Source organism: Zonotrichia albicollis, chromosome 2 (assembly GCF_047830755.1).
Source record: "Zonotrichia albicollis isolate bZonAlb1 chromosome 2, bZonAlb1.hap1, whole genome shotgun sequence".
NCBI lineage: Eukaryota > Metazoa > Chordata > Aves > Passeriformes > Passerellidae > Zonotrichia > Zonotrichia albicollis.
Window position 1 is genome coordinate 60,227,000 of NC_133820.1, and position 20,263 is coordinate 60,247,262.

Sequence of the window (20,263 nt, forward strand, 5' to 3'; positions counted from 1 at the left end):
CCATTAATTATTCCTGGAAGCAAATAAAAGGGCCCACCGATATCTCTCCCTCCCACTCAGCACCGCCAGCTTTTCCTTAGGGAGAAAAAACTTGTGCTCGTTTGCAGTGGGACAATGCCGACTTTTGAACCTCTAACCACTAAACAAACAAACCTTGCGCTCCGCTCCACAATCCAAACAGGCTTTATTGACAGGCGTATCGCAGCAACGCGCGGCGGCTCTGGCAGTGGCCCGGCCGGGATCAATGCTGCGGCCCCACGGCGCATCCTCCAGGGGCCAGGCCCACCCGGGGCCTGCAAAGCCATTCCAGCCCGGAGAGCCCTGCTCGGCACTGGTATAGAGCCCAGAGCCTCGGTTCGGGCGCTGCTCTGCTTTGGCTGTCCCCAGCAGCTCCTACAGAATGATCCAAGGACCCTTTAGGGTCACAGAAGGATGAATCTGGCTCCTGCCTCCCTCTGATCAGGAGCAAACCATGGACATTGGACCCAGCAGGGCATGCTCTGTGTCAAACCCGTGTGCAATGAGCATTGCGGCTTTGGGGCTGCAGCCGTGTTTCCTGGCTGGGCCCACTGCAGAGACCACACGAAATGCAGCAGGAAATCAAGCAGGTTCCTTGCACTGGAGCTGCTGCCGCCCACTACAGTCTTCTCCCAGGCACAGGAGCCCTGGATCATGTTTTCATGCTCTTGGACTGCCAGCCCCTGGCCCTGCAAGGCATGGAGCTGCATGCAGACAAAATGCAGTGCAGAGGATTTGGGGCTGGTGCTTTCCATTTCCCCAAGGGGAAAATGGAAAGCAGAGAGAACTGCATTGTCAGTAGGGTCAGACCCTTAGGCAGAAAGAGCTGCCTTGTCTGTAGGGTCAGTCCCTGACCAGACCATTCTCCCCAGGCAGTTCTGTAGATGCTGCTAGCATTTGCCCTTGGTTTTTAGCAAAAAGATAAGAAAAGCTTCAACGAGGAAGAAACCAAAAGAAGGCAAATGGAATAACTGAAATAAATTTTATGGCCCAAGCTGAACAGCATGGGGCTAAATCCTGGGGAAGTCAATAATCCACATAACGTGTTTGGGGCTGGACAGTGCTCCCATCACCCCTGCTGGCTCCACACCCAGCCAAGGGCACTGGCTGCAGCGTGGCCACTCCAGCCCAGCCTCACTTCTCAGCTGGATTTCTCCCATCCCTAAGTAAGAAGTGCATATGGCAAACAAGGTGATTTGGCCAAATCAGCTGGACTTTTCTAGTTTTCATCTCTGCCTAAGTGAGGGTTTTGGCCTCTCTACTCTGATTCCCTCCATCTAGCCAGCATGTGGAAATGGGCCACAGCCTGTGCAAAGTAGGCTCTGATAGAGCACAGGGCTCTTCCAAGGATTTCTGCTTCTGATGGAGCTGTGATGAAGCCTACATAGATAAAATCAAGGGAACTTTGGAAAATCAATTGAAACAGCCCCCCCCCCCCCAACAAGACTGCAATTGTAAGGATGTGAGGAACAGCACACAGTTTAACCAAAGGGACATTGCACATACAAACAAGGCTCCTCACTTCAGCAAGACAGGACACCTTTTTCAGAAGAGGAGAAATTCTTTCAATTTCTCTGCAGTGAAGCTAATAAATCTGGATGGATGACTATCTGCACTGGATTTATGGGTCTTTTACAAGTGCCTAACATTAAGCAATTCACTTCTGAACGTTTAAACAGTGCCTTATCTTGTCTGCTCTGACCCTCAGGGCAGAATGAACATTTTGCATATTCATGGTAGCAAGAAGAAAATAAAATAAAATATAAAATAAAAAAACATGTGCTTTAATTATTGGTTTTTTCCTGCTAAAATTCATCATTAGCCCAACAACATTGCAAAGGTCTTTTTGGACCGAATCCCTGAGATATACCGGGGGTCGACTGGCAGGCAGCGCCCCCACTTTACCAAACAAATTCCGGGGTAAAAAAAAGCACCCAAAGATAATAATAATATTAAGAAAGCGATGGACACGCTTCCCCCGGACGACGAGACACAAACACTGTACACCTGTACACACGGCCGGCCCCGCGGGGCGGTGCAGTGCATCGGGGGCCGCTCCCTCGGTGCCCCCGGCCCGGCCCGCTCCGCTGCGCCCTCCAGCAGTCCCTGCGCCGCTGTCCCGGCCGCGGTCACTGCGGGGCGGCGGGGCCCAGCCCGGCGGAGCCCGCCCCCGCCGCCGCGGGGCCCTGCAAGGAGCCGCTGGGGCTGAGGGGCTCCGCGCCGCCGGGCTGCGCCTGCTGCTGCAGCTTCTTCTTGTTGATCTTCCTCTCCTTCGCCCGCCTGTTCTGGAACCAGATTTTCACCTGCCCGGAGGTGGAGAGGGGAGTGAGGGAGGACAGCTCGCCGGGGATCTATCCTCCTCCCAGGGGCTCTCACCGAGATCATCCCAGCCCCAAGCATCCCAACCCCGAGCATCCTGCCCCCGCGCAGCCCGGCCACACGTGGCGAGCGCCACTTTTGGGACAGACCTGTCTCTCCGACAGCCCCAGGTTGGAGGCCAGCTCCGCTTTTCTCCTGATGGTGATGTAGCGGCTGTAGTGGAACTCCTTCTCCAGCTCCAGCCGCTGGTGGTCGGTGTACACGACGCGGTACTTGTCTTTCGTCCTGGTTTTAACTGCGGAGCACAAAGCCAGGGTTGAGAAAGTCAAAGCCAAAGGGCAGAGCTGAGCGCAGCCATTCTGTCTGCGGTGCAGAGCGATCAGGTGCAGTCCTATCCCCCCTCCCGGGCTTGCTGCTCGCCTCCCCCTGCCCTAGGCTCTGCTGAGCGCAGCAGAGGAGCGGAGACGTTCCGCAGTTCTCCTTGGGTTGTGGGACATCAGTGCCAGGCCTGCCCGAGGGCGCAGAGCTCCCAACCCCGGCTGGCAGCCCTGGCCCCACCGCGCAGCCCTGCCTCGCACGGGGACGCCTTCACTGTGCACTTGTTGGCTTTTGCCTTCCCCAGCGACAACAAACTTTTTATAGAGAAAGAGGAAATGGGAAAGAAAGAAAGAAAAGGCCCGTTGAGGGCACGGTGATTTCGTTTCTAAACGAGAAACAGCCGTCTTAAGGGCGGAGAATCGGGAGCGGCTGTCGGGAAGCACTCATGAATTCAAGGGCCAGCTCCCCCTTTTCTGTTACGGCACGGGAGCTGCAGGGATTTCGTGGGAAGCCTGAAAGTTTGACGTACAACTTCAGAGCTCAGAAAAACCCAACAACCCAAGCCAACAAACTAACAAAAAAACCCCAAACCAAACACCGAAAGCCAAGGGAACCCGAAGGCGATGCCAGCTAGCAGCTGGTGAGAATGCACCGCCGCAGCCGCTGACCTCCTTTTTCCCGAGGGTTTCTTGTTTGACTGGTTGTGTCCCCGGCTCTCCCGTTCCCCAGGGAGCCGAGGCGGGGAGTCTCTGCCCCCAAGGTGCTTAATGGCTAGCAGGCTGACTTTGTTCAGGTAAACTCTCTGCAAACCACAACAAAAGCACCCTGTAAAGATACAAGCCTGATCAGAGAAAACCCCCCAGAGCCAGTGAATAGGGAACACAATCCCAAACAATGCAGGACAAGGAGATCTTATCAAAGAAAAACCCTTCTCAAAGCCTTAATGACAGCCACATTCTGTTTGAATTACCACTACTGAACAAATGGCGGCAGGCGCTTTCATCCCCCCAGCTCTGCACATTAACATAAACACTGGCTCCAAAGGCAGAATTTGAATGGAGACAAGGGACCGGCCACCACCGCACAAGCCCAAACTGTGGGAACACCACGGGCTGCTGTGGGAAGCGCGGTGGGCCTGTAGGAGTTCCACCGGCCCCCGGGACGTGGCAGTGCCAGCGGCCGGCACAGGGGCACCGAGGCTCTTCCCCCGGGGCCGGCGGCCACAGGCGCAGCCGCGACACCCGCATGGCTCCGCTCCGGCCGGGGCACCCCCGCCGGCCCTGCAGTCGGTCACACAAGGCAGGGGATGAGAGGGGAATGCCATAAGTCACTATTCTCTGCGAAAGTCGTCATCCTTTTTTTTTTTTCCCGGCCACTATATACAAATATTTGAAAAAATTAAAAAAAAAAAAAAGAAAGAAAATTAAAAAAGAAAAAGAGGAGGTAGTAGCCGTGGAAGGCGTATATCAAAGCGCGGGACGCGCATGTCCCCTGGCAGATGCACGGTGGGAATGAAAGAGAGGGTCTGCGGGGGTATTAACATCACAAGGGAGCGCGGCGCCGGCTGCGGCCTGACTCGGGAGGGCACGCCCTCGCACGGCCCGGCCCGGCCCGGCCCGGCCGGGGCACGGCACGGCCCGCAGGGATAAGGCTGGCAAGTGGCCGCCGCTGTCGCTCGGGAGGCCTGGCCGCACTGAGACCTTAATAAAGGGCAGGCGCCCAGTGACTCAGAAACAAATGCGGAGCGACACCGGCCGATGATTTATATGACTATAATTGGTTATAAAAATCTTCTAAGTGGCTATAAGCAGGAGAGCGGAGCAGTGGCAGGAAGAACGAGCGTTTCCTCGGGATCCGGACCATTCCATCCTGCTCCGCCGGAGCGCACCCCGGGCACCGAACCCCGGGGCCGGCAGCGGCTGCTCACCGGCCGAGCGCCGGCCCGGCACCAGCACTGAGCGCTGTCGGTAGAGCCCGGCAGCCCTGTTCTCCGAGGACCGACCCTCGGGAGGGTTTGTTTCTGGGAGCTCTCCCCGAGAAAGGGCTTTGCCGAGCTGCCCAGTGAAACGGGGAGCCGGCGGCGCCTCGGGGGACTCGTCGGCGGGGCAGCCCCGGCCCGCCCGGCCCCGGCCCGCACTTACCCTGGCTGCTGAACGGGGGCTGCGCCGGCTTCCTCATCCACTCGCAGAGGCCGCGGCGCTGCCCACCGGGGGACAGCGGCTCGGGGGCGGCGCTGGCGGCGGCGCTGGCGGCGGCGTTGAGGGGCTGCACGACCCCGGCGGAGCAGTGGGGCGCGGGGCCGGCGTGGTGGTGGGCGTGCGGGTGGTGGTGGTGGTGGTGGTAGTCGGCGGGGCTGTAGGCCATGGGGGCGGCGGGGGAGCCCCCGTTGAGGCCGTGGACGGCGCCGGCGGCCGGCGGCGCCCCTTGGCCATAGGTGCCCCAGTCGTCGCGGAGCGGGGCGCCGTAGGGCGCGGGCCAGGCCGGCCCGGGGGACTGGGCGCCGTCGAGGTTCACATGGTACCCGCCGTAGTCCGCGTACTGCGGGGCACCCACGAAGTTCTGCGCCGCCAGGTTGAGCCCCCCCGAGTGGCGCACCGGGCCGGGGTACATGGGCCCGTCCTTCTCCAGGAGGTAGCTCACGTACATGCTGGCGGGGCCCCGGCGGCGGCTCTCCGCATGCTGCTCGGGGCTCTGGCCGCGGCGCGCCTGCTGCTGCTGCCTGGGCCGGGCTGCCCGGGGCGGGGAGGGGGCAGGCGGAGGGGCCGCGGCCCCGCGCTGCGCTCCGCGCTCCCGGTCCGCGCTCCCGGTCCGAATCCAATGGCCGGCAGTCCTTACATGATTAACGATTGTTTACAAGGCTCTATTAGTAATGGCCCAGACACACCAAAGGCAGGTGACGTGGAGAGGCGCTGGGTATATAGCTACTACCCCTAAAAGACGATTTGCATTTAAAAAGATAAGGAGAGGGCAGCGACCTGATCACAGCTAAATATTCAAGCCTTTATTGTTTAAGAGCTTCCTCCTTCCATTGCAACCTGGTGCACTTTAACCTCCAATCACAGGTTCAAAGGATGAAATCAAGAGACTTGCAAAAGACAGAGAGGGAGATCTAAGGGCGAGGGTGGGAATATGGGAGCCGTGTATCACGGCCGATCTGTAGGCAGCACTTTAGCTAGCTCTCCTCTGTGCTTTGGTATTGGGGGGTGGGCGGGGGGGGTGGGGGGGAAGGGGCGGAAGAGGAGGGAGTTTTGATTAAAAATCCACAAAGCTATTTTGTCGTGGTTGTTTTGAGCAACAAACCCCATCGCGACGGCCTACTGCTTTTTGTAAAACGCTTCCCACCCGCTCCCGCTCGGTCATGGGCGATGAAGGCGAGGTAAGAGGAGAAATTCCCCCCTCCAAGGGCGCTGTCTCCTTCCTCCGCGTGTGCCTGCAGAACTTCGAGGTCGGGCGCGCCCAGCAGGTCCGGGAAAGGACGAGGACTGGGGGTGCCTTCGTTTAAAACACCCTCTGCCCTCAGACCCACCGCGGGAGCGAGGCCGGATAATCCCGCCGCTCGGGGAGGCCTTGGGACCGAGGCAGGGGATGGTTCTCCTCAGGGAGGGAACCACCAACCTCCTCCGGAGCCCGTCACCTCACTGGGCGATTCCCCCGCCGTGTGCAGCGCGGCCGAGCCCGCGGGGAGCCCGGCGGCTTGTCCCTCCAGGCACACACTTCTTCCCTCCCCAGCTCCTTGGAAACCCTCTGGAAATGCTGGCTCTGGAAGGGAGGCTCCCAGGCGAGCGGCAGCCCGCTCCCCCAGCCCAGCCAGTCCCCTTTGAAGAGGCGACCCCCTCTCAGTTTCCCCCCGCCGCTTTTATGCTTTAACTTTTCACCCTGAGCGGGGACAATGCGAGACGACGTTTGCATATTCGCATCTTTTCCCATGACACAGCGAGGAAACCTTTCACCCGCCGAGAAAAAATGGATGGGGACGGGAATGTCCCCCCGTTTTCCCAGCACTTTCCGCCGGAGCAGGGCAGCACCGTCTCAGCCTTTCTCACCGGCTGTCCCGGTCCCTTGGGGCGGCTGCGGCTCGGTCCTACCGGGGGTCCCCAGACGGGCCCCGCGCTGTCCCGGACCCTCCTGTCCCGGGTGTTACACACGGAGATCCACGTGGTTGTGTCCCAAGGGTGCTTTTCCTTCCACGTGCGGGGCTGTTCTGCACTCCGAGGAGTGTCGCTGGGACAGGGTGTCCAGCAGCTGAGGGCGGATTTCAGCTCTGCAAAGGCAGATATCCCGAACCCACTCTCTGAAAATCTCCCTCTCCTTCTTTCCCCCATTCTATCGTTCCTTTGGTGCTGAGCGTGGCGCTGACGCGGAGCCAGGCTTTAACGCCAGTAAAATTCATTCTCAAAATGTCCCAAGGGATCCAGTGTCAGTGGTCCTGGGAGACCGGGACGCCCAAGTAGGAAAGGATGGAGCACGTCTCCTTGGGCAGAGGCCACAGACGGCTCCCTCTGAGTCGCTGTGCTTGTCCTGTATGCGAGGAACGGGGTATTCCCACCCTGCACACAGCCGGGAATGCTGTGCCCACACCGTCACTTGTTCGCAGGCGGCCGCGGTTGCGAGCCTGCGATAAGAGCAGCGCAACAGCAGGGATGCAGAGATGCCTGCCGGCCGCTTTCTAGGGAGGGAATCTCTCTTTCTGTTGCCTATTCCCACCGTGACACTTTCCCCTCACCCCGATGGTGGGATAACGAGGAGAGGGGAGCGGGGCTTGGAGCTCCCAGCGCTGTCAGAGCAGGAGAGGGAATTGTCACTCTGGAAGGGAAACGCTGTGTCCCATCAATGTAATCGCCTCTCCCGATAAGCGCCGACAGAGCCGATCTATGCAGATGTGAGTTTGATGATGCCATAAACGGAGAAAGGGGCCATTAAAACGACAAAACTCTGAACATATTGTAATAAAACGCACTGCAACCCCGATCAGCCCCGAAACAGCCCGATTCAGTGTCTAAGGCTCCGTCAGAGAATCCCTGGCGGCCAGGTGCCAGCTTTTTGGGGTGAGACCCGAGGCCAGCCCGAGCTGGCAGGGCCGGGGCCGTGGGCAGCTGGATCAAATGAGGGTCTCGGGTGGGGCTCTGGCGAAGGGACGGGATAAGGCTCCGGGACACCTCCGCCACTAACTGGAATGGCAGCCGGAGCGCTGCTCTGCTGCTCTGCCATTCTGACAGTGATCCCAGTTGCCCCCCAGTACGGGGAGGACTTGGGAAGACCGAGCCCCACCAGCCGTACCCTAACCGGGGTCGGCGGCGAGATGGGGACGAGTCCCGCTTCCCCAGCGGATAAATGCTTGGAAGCGCCCTCCGCCGCCGCGCAGCTGCGCCCCGGACGGGACCCACGGCAGCTGCTGGGGACGGGGACACGCTGTCCCGCGTCACTATCGCCTTAGAACAAGAGAGATCCCCATCCACTCCTAGATGCCTTTGTGGCTCTTCGGGCTTCTCTCTCTTTTGAGTGGAACAGGATTTATCCTCTCTCCGGCGCCGATACCCAACTATCTGGGCTTCTCAAGGAGGTTGGGGAGAGGAGATATCTCTCGGCCCGGTTTCACCCCTTTTCTCCCCTCCTTTCTGCCCTCTCCCTCTCCGCTTTCGTCTCGGGTTTTCCCGCCAGCTCCGGCCCAGAGCTGCAGATCCGGGAGAGGAGTACGGATCCTGGTATTTTGAAGTATTTTGAAACTCGCTCTCCACCATCTCACATCTCTCTGGTCTGGGACGAGACCCCCACTCCAGAGCCTGGGTGAAGGCGGCCTGATCTCTCCCTCTTCGCTTCCTCAGTTTTTTTTTTTTTTTTTTTTTTTTTTTTTTTTTTTTTTTTTTCTTATTTCGTTAGACCCTGAGCGGGGAACTGCGACCCAACGCCTCTCAAGCTGACAAGTGCCTGATGGGGGACACCGTTCGCAGGGAAATATCTTCCCCCTCCCCTCCACGCTGACCTCGATAAGAATATCCCCCCGCAGGGCTGTTTCACCCAGCGCTGCCTCCTGGGCAGACGCTGGGCTCCCTGTCCTCCTCCTTCAGCCTCAACCGTATTTCTTGATCTGAAAAAATAATTTCCGACATTTTTCCGTGGGAGGCAGGGCAGGGCAGGGTATGGCTGCGGGGAAGCTCCGGGGGCAGGGCAGGGCTCTGCTGCCGCTGCGGGACCCTCGGAACCCGGGCCGGCGGGGCAGGAACCGGAGCGGGCACAGCGCTTCGGGGACGTCGCTCATTGTCGCCTCGGGCCACGGGGCTGGCGCGGACTGGGGATAATGGGGCGGACAGCACAGCCCGAGGACTCCCGTCCCGGGTCAGAGGCGTCCCCGTAATTCCCGGGACATCCCTCCTCCACAGGCTGCTCCCACCTGGCAGGACCCCTGTGGGGATGCGGATTCACGGTCTTTATTTCTACTTGCTTTGTGGTATAACTCCTTTTTCTGTGATTTAGGAGAATCTCGGGGTGGGGTGTGGGGGATCTTTCCGTCTCCCTCCACCTTAACGACACGGAACCGGGAGCGCTGTTTACAAGGTAAAGAAAAAAAAAAAAAAAAAGGCCGCTTGAAAGCCCTTTGGCGGCCATGGAGAGAGAAGGGAAGGAGGAATCGTGTGTTAGTTAGTCCGACCTGTGGAATTTATGACTCCCCCTAAGCACAGACATGATAAGGACTCAGAAAACATCTTGGATCTTTTCAAGCCGGCAGCCCCCGAGGCTTTGATGTAGATTACATTGCAGAATAACCCAATACTTTTATCGTGGGGTTGATACTCGTCTTGTTTAAGCACATGCCTCTAGGAGGGGGTTAGATGCTGGGCGCTCGCTCCCGAGCGGGTTCGCGTTGCTGGGAAGAAGGCAGACGGGGAGGGAAGGTGGCACCTGGTGCCTGGACGGGCACCGCCGCCCCGCACCGGCACCGCCACGGGCCCGGCAGCCAGCCCTGCCTCTTTGCACAGGTGCTGCCCGGCCTGAGCTCTCATGGCCCCGCTCGCCTGCAGGAAACAGGAACGCAAACAGTGAAGAAGGAAAAAAAGGTCGTACGATACACCAGAGGCTTCTGCAGCCAGAGGGGTGAGGCTGTCCCAGCATCTCAGATCCAGCGGCTGGCACACCTCTACTGACCAAGGAAATAGTCTTGGCTAGATTTTATCCTAATAATTTTCTTTACTTGACTTTGCCTCACTTCGTTATCTTTTTCAAATGTCACAGAGGATGAAGGCCGCACCGGGGCGCCCCGGCTGCCCGCAGAGCTCTGTGCCCGGCCCCTGCTGGCCTGTCCCGCCCGGGCGGGCCGGGCCCGCTCCGGTCACGGGAGCCGTGAGTCACCGGCGGCGCGCACCGCGGCACGGACCGGGCCGGGCGGGGCGGGAGCGCTCCCTCTCATGGGAGGGGAGGCCCAGGGCTCGACTGTTGTCACCTCTGCCCCCCAAGGACACCCCCGCCCACCCACGGACGCTCCCCGCAGCACGCAGGGCCGCTGTTATCATCCCACGGGATGCAGCCGGAGCGCGGGGCTCCCCACCCTCACGGCCCCGGCCTTGCGGCCTGCACGGGACGCCCAGGCAGAGGCTGGCCCCACTCTCCCGGTCCTCGCCCCGGGAAACCACAAGTCCGGGCCCAGCTGGTGGGATGGAGCCTCTAACGCGAGTGTCGTCTCCCGTGGCAAGCAAAACCCCGAATTTGGGCTGTAAAATGGTTTGCACACATTGCCACCAGTCTGCCTGCCCCTGTGTGTGCCTGCCCCCTGCTATCTCCCTCTCCCAAGGGCAATCTGAAGGCTGATGCCCTCACTGCTTTCCTCGCTGATTAATCTACATTTCCCAGCTCTGAATCCTTAGCAGGGAGGTGATGCACCCCCCCTTGGGTGTGTTGTCCCCATCTCCACAACACATGCTAGTCTTGCGGGTTTTTCTCCACCATTCGCTCTGCTCCAAGCCCTTCCATGGCAAGATGCTATGGGCTGGTTGCCCCATGCCACTGTGTCCCTCAGCCTTGAGCTCCATGGCTGACTTCTATGAACCCCTTCAGTGAGCAGAGACACAGGGTGCTGCTGACCCATGAAGATGGTTTGCTGTTTGCAAGATCATAATTGTACCCATCCCTGAAGGGCCATGGTGCTTTGTGGATAGTATTTCATGCTAACAAATGTAGGAGCCCAAAGCAGAGAAATGCCAAGCAGTTCTTTGGCCTGGCAGGGAGCAGGCCAAGGCTCCCATGTGGGACCTTTCCTTACGATGGAGCTGTAGGAAGGCAGAAGAAGACTCATCTTTCTCCCCTGACAAACCTTTACCCTCCAATCCAAAACCTTAGTCCTTCTGGCTCCAAGGAGAAATTGGTACCTGACTGCTCTCCACCACCTCACATTTGCTCCCAGTTATTCTAGTTTCTGAGAGGGAAAAGGAATCTCGCTACATTTTGTTTCTGGGCTGAAAAGAAGCCCCAAAAGGAGCTGAAGGTGGGGGCAGGCAGACCCAGATCTGGCTTCCCAGCTGTGGTCCACACTCCCCTGCCCCAGGCTCTCCTCCATGACTCAGCTCCCAGGGACCAGCCCAGCCTGGCCCAGTTTAGCTTCACAGCCCCTCCTCACCCAGGGCAGCCCTACACACAGGAGATTTTCCAACGGAGAACCCCGAACGCATCATGTAGTTACTTCTCCAAGAGAACTATTTTGGAAACTTGAGCAAGGCATCTCTTTATGATCTGAAGCCTCCAAGCCTCCTCTGTGGATGGGACAGTCACAGCGCTGGTGGGACTGGAGGGCTGTCACTAGAAGTAACTTCTGGGTTTCCTTCAGCCAGTGGATGCATAGAACAAGGAGGGAGAAGAACCCTAGTGCGCCTGGAAAGAGGCTAAGTATCAGAGCTTAGCTGTGGTGCTAAGCTATACAGTAGCTTGATCATGAGTAGGTGTAGACAATTCATGTCAGCAGGACTGGGTGACTGTCAGCATCTCCTGTCTGTTTTCATCCCAGCTAAGCAGTGTTTAAATGAACTGGCTCCCACAGCAGTCTTTATGTGCCTCTGTGGAGGCGACCACAGGAGCGCCACCACTTTTCCACCTCTCTCCACAAACAGCTCTTCAGAATTCCTTCTCAGCTGAGATCTGAACCAGATTGTGTCCCAGGGCACCCACACATCTTCAAGGAGTGTTACTCTATCAGTTTTCTGGCACAGCCTTAAACACATTAATTTTAATCTGTCAGTGACCTGTAAGGCAGGATCCCCAGAAGTTGCACTATTTATCTCATTACAAAGCATTTCAGGAAGGATGAATCTAGCCCAGGTTTTAGACAACCTGCCTGGAAGGACTCTTGCTGGGCCATTCCATAGTGCTGGGATGCTCACCAAGGTTGAGAAGGAGCTGGGTTCAGGTTCTATCTCTTTCTGAAGCCATTTGAGCCCTTCTCAACCACAGATCTGAGTGGGTATTCTCGTGCCTTTTTTTTAAAAGGTGTTTTTTTCTTTGCATGGTCTAATTAATTAGCCATTGATGCAGGAATGAAAGTGGCAGAGTGGGAAGTCTGAGCCCTGACCCACTGAGCACTTGATCTTATTCTATGTTTGAGAGAAGGGGGATGAGATTTGGTGCATCCAGCTCCATGGGATCCACTCATCTTCAGCGTACTTTGATTTTTTTTTTGCCCCTGAAATAATTTCCAGCAGAAGTTCCGACTCTTAAAACCTGACTGCAAATAGCTCCGGAGCAACTATGAGCTTGGATTTCTTCATTGCCTTTCACAGTGTCCTCCATAAAGACGTGGACTGAAAGGCACTGCTAGCATGCATGACAGGCTCGCTCCTGCTCTTCTCTTCTGGTTTAACACTTGGTAAGTCCCAACTTTTTTCAGAGGGACCCCACAGAGCCCATCCGGGATATCCCAAACCCAAAAGCATGACGTGTTGGAGAAGTACCTCCAGTTTTTCTATAGGGACAGAGCAGAGTCTCTCACATTTTTGGCAAGGCAGCAGGACATGGTTGTTTGAGAAAATGCTCTGAGGGAGGTTGGGGGGGCAGAGTGGTTTGTGCTGGTACTGGGTTTGTCCTATCGGTGCTACGAGGTTTTGGCTGTGCAGTCCTTTTGACCGACACCCTCACGCCCATCCCTACTCCCGGGTCTCCCGTAGCTCTGGTCCAGACACCGCGGCTGGCCCGGCTCCCTGCGCCGAGCTCCAGCCCTGCTCCCTGTCCCCGTCCGGCGTCCCTCGGGCTGTCCGCGGTCGCGGAGCTCCACCTAGCGCCGGCTGGGCGGGAACGGGGCCACCTGTGCTCGGGCATCCCGCGGAGAGCTCCGGGCTCCCGGGACACGGCTGTGCCCTCCGAGCTCCCCAGAACACGGCTGTGCCCTCCGAGCTGCCCTGGACACGGCTGTGCCCTCCGAGCTCCCCGGACACGGCTGTCTGAGCTCCCCGGGACACGGCTGTGCCCTCCGAGCTCCCCAGGACACGGCTGCCGGCTCCGAGGCGCGCCCTTGCAGGTGGAGGGGAAAGAAAATTGGGGCAACTTCCCCAGCGCCATCCTGTCTTTCAGCTTGGGCTGTCAAATTATCTTCTCATTTCTGTTACTGTCGCGAGGGAGAGCTCAAATGTCCTTTGGCCTTCAGCACTTTTAATTGACCTCAACCCTTCTATTGCTCCTCTCCCCGGATTAATGATTACTGGATCTTTGTCAAACTGTTCCTAACTTAAGGCATCCGCCTTAGACTAAAGGCATCTCTGCTGGAGATCTTCAGACAAGCTTAACTCTCCCCATTCACTACAGGGGGCAATTCACCACTTTCTCCTGACAACGTGCTTCTGGAGGCACAGGTTAGGGGTCTGGATCCCGTGAGAGAAATGTGGGCATTTCCCTTCAAAGATCATGAAACTGATCCCTAAACAGCACTGTCTGTGGCTCTGCACAAGCCTCAGGAATGGACCACCACTTTGCTAAGTTGTGTGGGAAGCATCCTGGAAAAAAAATGTCCTAAAAGAAATGATTTTTCACTCAGTACCTCCTGTAGCTTTGTTCTGTCCATCTCTTCTGTGTGTAGAAGCAGATTCACAACTTCCCACACATTCAGCCCATAGAGGAGGGTTATTCTCCTGATTGCTCTTCCTCATGGAGTGCTGTGTTGCCTGAGCTGCTTTTCATGTGTGAATCATGAGAAGTTGTACTTGCTCCAAGGTTCTCTATTGGCCTTTATATTCCCAAGTCTCAGCTCAGTAGTGGTGATGGGGCCAGATGAGCTATTTCCAGTTCTTTTCGAGTCTTGTGGATAAGCATGTGACGCAGCTCCCTGGCTTGTTTTTAAGTACATGGGACTCCCATCTGTTCCTATTTGAGCCAAGTTCACATCTTCTTAGTTTCTAAGGCCAGCCAGGCTTGGAAGTGGCCAGTGCAACATTAGGTTCTTTTAAATTTGAAGGCTGAAAACTCCTGTCTTCACAAGATGCTTAACTCCCACTGTCCAGCCACTGCAGGCTGTGTGCTAACAGTGCTGAACAGTGACACCTTGCAGATGAACATCTTCAAACCCTTATGGGTATGTTAAAAATAATATACATTTTGCAGAGAATGCAATGTTAACATTTATTTCTGTCTAAATATCTCCAGATTGCTCTTCAGCAGTTTGTATCTGATTAAAAAACTGATGATTCATTGATAATTATTAATAACATTAACAAAAATATACAAATCATAATCACTGTATAACAACATTATTTTCAGACAGTGTTAGTAAAGAGCAGCTCAATATCTGTGATAGCATAATCTATGAATAGTTATTATTTTATAAGATCTGCCTCTGAAAAATCCTAACTGAATTTAGCACCTTGTAAAATGTAAAAGAGAAAAAACTATTAACCACTATATTCTCATCTTGATCCACCATGATGTAGACAAATGTATCCTATTAGTCATGATGAAAGTTGCATTTAGAAATTCCTAAACCTCATAGTGAAAATAGCTGTCTTTTTAAGTATACTGAAAACACATCAAGCCTCTGGGTATTGTCCTGGGAGTCTGTGAGAAAGTTAGAGGCATAGCTTCATTTTAGTGCAGCAGTGTTCATACACCCAGGCTGAATTCTGGGGATTTGGAGAGATGATAGTACACTCCTAAATTACAGAATGTAATTTCTTCAAAATTAAACATTTTTTTAATTTGCTATTAAAACACACAAAGCCCCATGAATGGAATTAACTGTAACTCAGCTGAAGTGAGTCTTCCAGCTGGAGACTGCCACCTGGATTTTCCAGACCAGGGAGGTAGAAGGTTATCTCCAAATATCACTCCTCCTGGTTATTTTAGATGCTTATTTAAGGTGAAAAGGAATCCCTATCTCTCATCAGCAGTTGCAGAATGTAGCCTGGCTGAGTAGAGGCCACATGAGTAACTAAATCTTGATAAAATGAACTCACCTGAACTGAGCACCCACCACCCATACTTCACTACCACTGAGATGTCCAAATACCCAAATACCCAAATACCCAAATACCCAAATACCCAAATACCCAAAAGGGTAAAACCATCAATCAAACTAAGAGCTCATTGTAAATCAAGACTGATAGAACTGTAAAATTTGGACATCTAAAACTGGTGACTCCAATGGGGTTTTTTCCCAGCACTCCTTGACATCTGGAGATGAAGATGTGAAAATAGCACTTCTGGAAATCACAACAGCCCTCTTTAGCTGCATAGTCAATGCTTGTAAACATTGACTGAAATTACTGTGGATTCTCTCATATTTGCTTGCAATGTGGCAAGAAAGTATAATTCAATATGTTGATTGGGCACTATTTACACAGCACCAGGAAAAGAAATATTCAGTTGGAGAGAGGCAGCAAAAAACTGTCTTGCTATAGATGTGTTTGCTGAATTCAAACAAATGAATTACATCTTCTTCTCAAAAATTCACATAAATACTGACTGGCCCACAAGAAACACAAACAGTGCAGCAGCTGGTGACAATTTCTTTTCCTAGAGCTGATATAAACCACTTATCGTACACAGAGTGCATGACAATACTGAGACCAAATCCACAACTCAGATTATTTTTCAGCCTGAGGGTCTTCATGCTGGAGCACAACTGGGGACAGCAGAGATTCCTCATCTCTGTTCACACGAGGTTTAGTTTTGATGCTGGAATGGTGTGTAGCAAGGCTTTTCTTTGTATTATGGTAAATCTAGAATTGGGAAGAAGAAGTAAAAGATATCTTCTGTTATTATTTATTGTATTTGGAAAAGTGCTCTCCTCCCAATGAAGCAGAGCAGGCACTGAGAAATAGTGTGTTTAGTCCAGAGTGGATACCCAAGTAGCAACTGGGAATTTGGAAAGGAATTGTTTATCCTTCCTGAAAAGGAGATAAACATCTGCTATGGACAGAACAGGACTTCCTCAGATGATCTTTATTATTTTGACCTCTGGGAATGACATGCAGCATTCTGTCTGTGAGGACATGGCACGGTGATCCCTCATGAGACCCCCTGGTGCAGGCTCAGCTCCCCTCCCATGGCAGCAAGCAGCATCACCAAACCTGACTGCACTGGCTGCTGCACGAGGGAAGTCCATTCCCTCAGCACAGGCTGAGAGACTTCAGCTCTCCAGAGTCCCAGTGGGAGGAAGAAAATCCTCATCAGCAAGGTCAGGATTCTTTCTGATGGCAGAAAAACCTGCCCCAAGCTCTTAAATGGATCCATGGGCAATATATCCATAATAGAGTTGTGTACTTCAGTAGAAAGCAGGAGGCTATCCCTCATCTCATGGTGATCTGTGGAGCTACATATAACCCACAAAAACCCAAACCCAAACCCAGACTGTGTTCACATGTTCATCTCACTGTATTTACTTACTGCTCCTTCTGCCTCAGCCAGCTGATGGGCCAGAGAGGAAACCAGGTGAGAAAAAGAGGGTCTTTCCCTGGAGTCAAGAGCCCAACAGGACTGCATCATGCAATATCTGCAGAAGGAAAGATGGCACACAAAACTTGTTAGCCCTTGGACTCTCTGTAAGTGACTGCGTGGAATTGCAGGACTTGAATGGGGAATCATGGGGATCAGAATGATGTTATAGAAAGAGGCCAGAATTACAGTGTTGCATCAGTGGAAAAGAAGCAGAAAGATAAGGATAAAAGGTGAAATGATTTTACAGTGACTTAATCAGAGTCCTTAGTAAAATCTTCCTTGTGATATGACACATAATGGCACGATGTTCGTTTTCCAGCTTCCATAGAGAAAATGTTAGGAAGACAATGCCTGTCCTTCACAGAAACTAAACCTGCTCCTTGTGGTCTATGTAGTCTTAAGTAAATCTTTCACAGCAAGTCTTTTAATGTAATTTGACGTCAAAAAATATTTCTGAAATTTAAATACTACGTTACAAATATTGCAGCTTCATCAGGCATCAATGCCGTGCCTGACTGCTAAAGTCCCTTGCAAAGTTACTGGGACAATAGGCTCCCTGATATTTAAACCCCCCAGAGCAATCTTTCATGGGTTAATCTGTCAGATTCCCCTGTACTTTTAATGCCATTACAACCTTTTTGTGGTGAGGATAAGAAAAGTGCAGTGCCATAGCAAGGCACTCAGTCCGTACAGCATCTATAAAATGTCTGCCAGAAGAGCTTGGCCAACCCAAGGTTCTCTTCTCCTCCATGTTCCAGACCTCATAATTCTCTGTCACCTTCTCTTCTCTTGTTCCCTGGGGCCCACCTCTAGGCAGAGTCCACCCAGGCACAGAGGCACAGGCTGAAAATTGTGTGATGAGAGCAAAGAATTAGCTTCCCCCAACTCTTCCTTAGCAGGGCTTTTATCTAAGAGGATCCCTAGCCACCTGGAACTGAAACAAACCTGGTAATGCTTGATTAAATAATAAAGTGTAGGAAAGAACCCACCAAAAATTTAGTCAATATGGAAAACATAGCTTTTGGGGGAAAAAATAAAATGAAAGAAAAGAAAAAAGAGAAAAGCAAAATAAGAAAAAAAAGGAGGAAAATATCTGCGGTGTGAGAATAAGAAGTTCCCTAGGGAAAGAAGGCACAACTAAATAAATATAATAAATTAGTCCTGTCAAATGCACATAACCAATAGTGTTGATCACTTCTGGTTCAGAACAAAACCTGCAGGATCAGGCAGCCTTTGTTAGATTTAGAGGAAGATCTCACATTTTGCAACTAATTCTGGGTAAGAGATAGTGTACAATAAATAAAAGGTCACTCAAACAGTGACCTAGTAAGTATAAATTCTCATGCTCTGCATCACTTGGAAATACACTTACACATCTTTTGTAGCATAATATGGTTGGTCCATTTTAAATCCACTTTGTATTAATTTGTAGAAATTTGTGTCAACCTGAATACCGGGGTAAGGATTTACACCTGTGGAAATTGTCAGAGAATATGTGTTAGTTCAGAAGCTGCCAAAACCAAGCACTGCTCTTTTGCCCCACTGTTAGACATACCCAGGGAGAATATTTCCCACAGCAGTATTCCATAGGACCAGACATCACTCTTCATGGTGTATGTCCTCTCGAACAAGCTTTCAGGGGCCATCCATTTGACTGGCAGCCGAGCCTGTGCAGACAGGGGGATGGAGGCCAGGTCATGCTGTGACACAGAATGTGACACAGCCTTTCTGGGTGTGTGCTTCTCACTGCCAGCATTCATGTTTGCTGTGTGCAAGGCTGTGTCTCTGTCAGCAACCCCTGGACATTCCCATTGCAGAGAGAAATGGACACTCCTAAAGAGCCTAATCTCATCCATTTTAGATGACTATTTAAAGAAGAGATGAGCTCAGTCCTGGAAGAGCCACCTTCCTTCCTCTGACTTCAAGCATAGAGTGGCCCAGATGGAGATGTCCACACAGTATTTCTTCATAAAGCCAGAGGCTCTGGCACATATGCTGTTGTCCTACACTGTTATTGCCCACAATAGTAAACAATTCACAGTGCTTCCATCAATGGATGCTTTAAAAAGAGCATGGGTACCATCTCATTTACAGAACCAGCTTGATTAGTTTAATTATAATCTAAGAATTTGCTTTTGCCAAGGGCAGGAAAAACTGAGATTTCTGCATTGCCCATACAGATATGCACAAAGCTAAAAAGGAATTAAAAAATTCAAAACTTTTCTTTCTTAGTTCCTAATAATTCTTATAATGCTGTGAAAACCAGAGAGCCCTCATGAACTTACATTGCCCCTGACAATGTAGTTGGAATCGTTCATTACATCTCTGGCAAGGCCAAAGTCACAGATTTTCACCACTTTCCCGTGGGTCACCAGTACGTTCCGGGCAGCGAGGTCTCTGTGGATGCACTTAGAAGGAAAGGAAGGATTAACGCTCGGAGCATTTGGTGCCAGTGGTGGACAGTTCCCTGCCCTCTGATCTGGCACCCCCTCCCACTTCAGCAGTTTGGTGCATGGCCAAGCTGGACACCCCCTGGCTGCTGGTGGCAAGGGGACAGGGCCAGAGCAGGCACAAAGGTGCCGTGCAGCTGCTTCTTACTCAGGGTGCTGCCCAAAACTGCAGCCCAGGCTTCGCTGTTAAACCAGGGAAGGAGGTATAGTTCAAGCTTGCCACTGAGTGGCTCTGTTCCTCAACCTGCCTTTTATAAACTGACCTATTTTTAGCATCTTTTCTATCTGAAAAATTTGCTACCCTTCGCCATACCGATTTGGACTCAAGAAATTCCATTCCTTTGGCAACTTGATAAGAGAAGCAAAGAAGGTCTTCAAAAGTGAGCACATTAAATTCTTCTTCTTCATCCACTGGTGTGCCTGCATCATTAATTTTATCTGTAAAAAATAATCAAAAGTATGAGTTTTCCATGGACTTCCTCACTCTGATCAATCCCACTGACTGTTATAAAGGATTTTCACATGCTCCTACCAAGAGCAACATCACAAAGAGCATCCATCTTTTTTATCCTTCACTCAGATACAAAACAAAGGTGAGTATTTTTGTATTCAAATACTATGCTCACAGCATGAGCAGAAACATAAGCCTCTGATCTCAGTGTTGTTGAAACCTCCTCCAGCAAAACTCCAGCCTGGACTGAAGAGAAACATATGATAGAAAGAGGCCTCTTTTGTCATGGAATCGAGTCTGGTCATATCAATAATATAAAAAAATACGATAAAACAGCATTCCTGAAGATATAATCAACTAATCTCTTACCTTCCTCAGAAAGCAGCACAATCCCATTTGGTTCCAGTGTCACATTTATGTTTTGACTTCTTTGCATGGTTTCAAATTCATCCCCTCTGCACAGAGCCGTGTTCCCACTGTACTTCAGGTGAGTCCCTGTCCTGGAGCAGTCATTACATTTTCAAAGGTTTCACACATAATCTATCACATCTAATTTATCACATAATCTTCTACACATAAACTCTTCTGCAGTGAAAAACATGGACAGTTACTACTATTAAAAACCTGGACACAGACATGACTCTTCTCAAAACTGGGAAGAGAAACAAGAGGTTTTTTGTCTTGTGCAGTCTCCATAAGGAGAATCGAATCTCAGTTCCTCATAAGGCATTGTTTATTAAAGTATGTGAAGGCACATTCTCAAGAATTCAATAATTTCACCAGTGTACACAGCACAGGTGAGAATGCA

The 20,263-nt window shown here is 52.4% G+C and overlaps 2 protein-coding genes across 2 annotated transcripts in view; both read right to left on the reverse strand.

Moving 5' to 3' along the window:
• Positions 1–2,001: 2,001 nt before the first annotated feature.
• Positions 2,002–5,301, reverse strand: CDX2 (caudal type homeobox 2). The gene is made up of 3 exons (XM_074536223.1): positions 4,797–5,301; positions 2,487–2,632; positions 2,002–2,321 (listed from the first exon to the last, which is right to left on the reverse strand). The coding sequence occupies exons 1-3, from the start codon at positions 5,299–5,301 to the stop codon at positions 2,148–2,150; spliced, it is 825 nt and encodes a 274-aa protein (XP_074392324.1). The 3' UTR covers positions 2,002–2,147.
• An 8,933-nt stretch (positions 5,302–14,234) lies between these two features.
• FLT3 (fms related receptor tyrosine kinase 3) overlaps positions 14,235–20,263 on the reverse strand; it is a 42,661-nt gene continuing 36,632 nt past the window's right edge. Inside the window, exons 18-24 of the mRNA XM_074535272.1 lie at positions 19,825–19,955; positions 19,318–19,442; positions 18,840–18,962; positions 18,110–18,221; positions 17,927–18,026; positions 16,504–16,609; positions 14,235–15,836 (exon numbers count right to left, since the gene is read on the reverse strand). Of these exons, the coding sequence (XP_074391373.1) occupies positions 15,702–15,836; positions 16,504–16,609; positions 17,927–18,026; positions 18,110–18,221; positions 18,840–18,962; positions 19,318–19,442; positions 19,825–19,955 (832 nt within the window). The 3' untranslated portion in view covers positions 14,235–15,701. The remainder of the gene's footprint in view (positions 15,837–16,503; positions 16,610–17,926; positions 18,027–18,109; positions 18,222–18,839; positions 18,963–19,317; positions 19,443–19,824; positions 19,956–20,263) is intronic.

Bases quoted from the DNA above. Each gene is read 5' to 3' on its own strand.
- CDX2 (XM_074536223.1), bottom strand. From the start codon at position 5,301: ATGTACGTGAGCTACCTCCTGGAGAAGGACGGGCCCATGTACCCCGGC. The intron at 2,633-4,796 runs GTAAGTGCGGGC...TGTGCTCCGCAG, and splicing joins GCCCCCGTTCAGCAGCCAGG to TTAAAACCAGGACGAAAGAC. The intron at 2,322-2,486 runs GTCTGTCCCAAA...ACCTCCGGGCAG, and splicing joins TGGGGCTGTCGGAGAGACAG to GTGAAAATCTGGTTCCAGAA.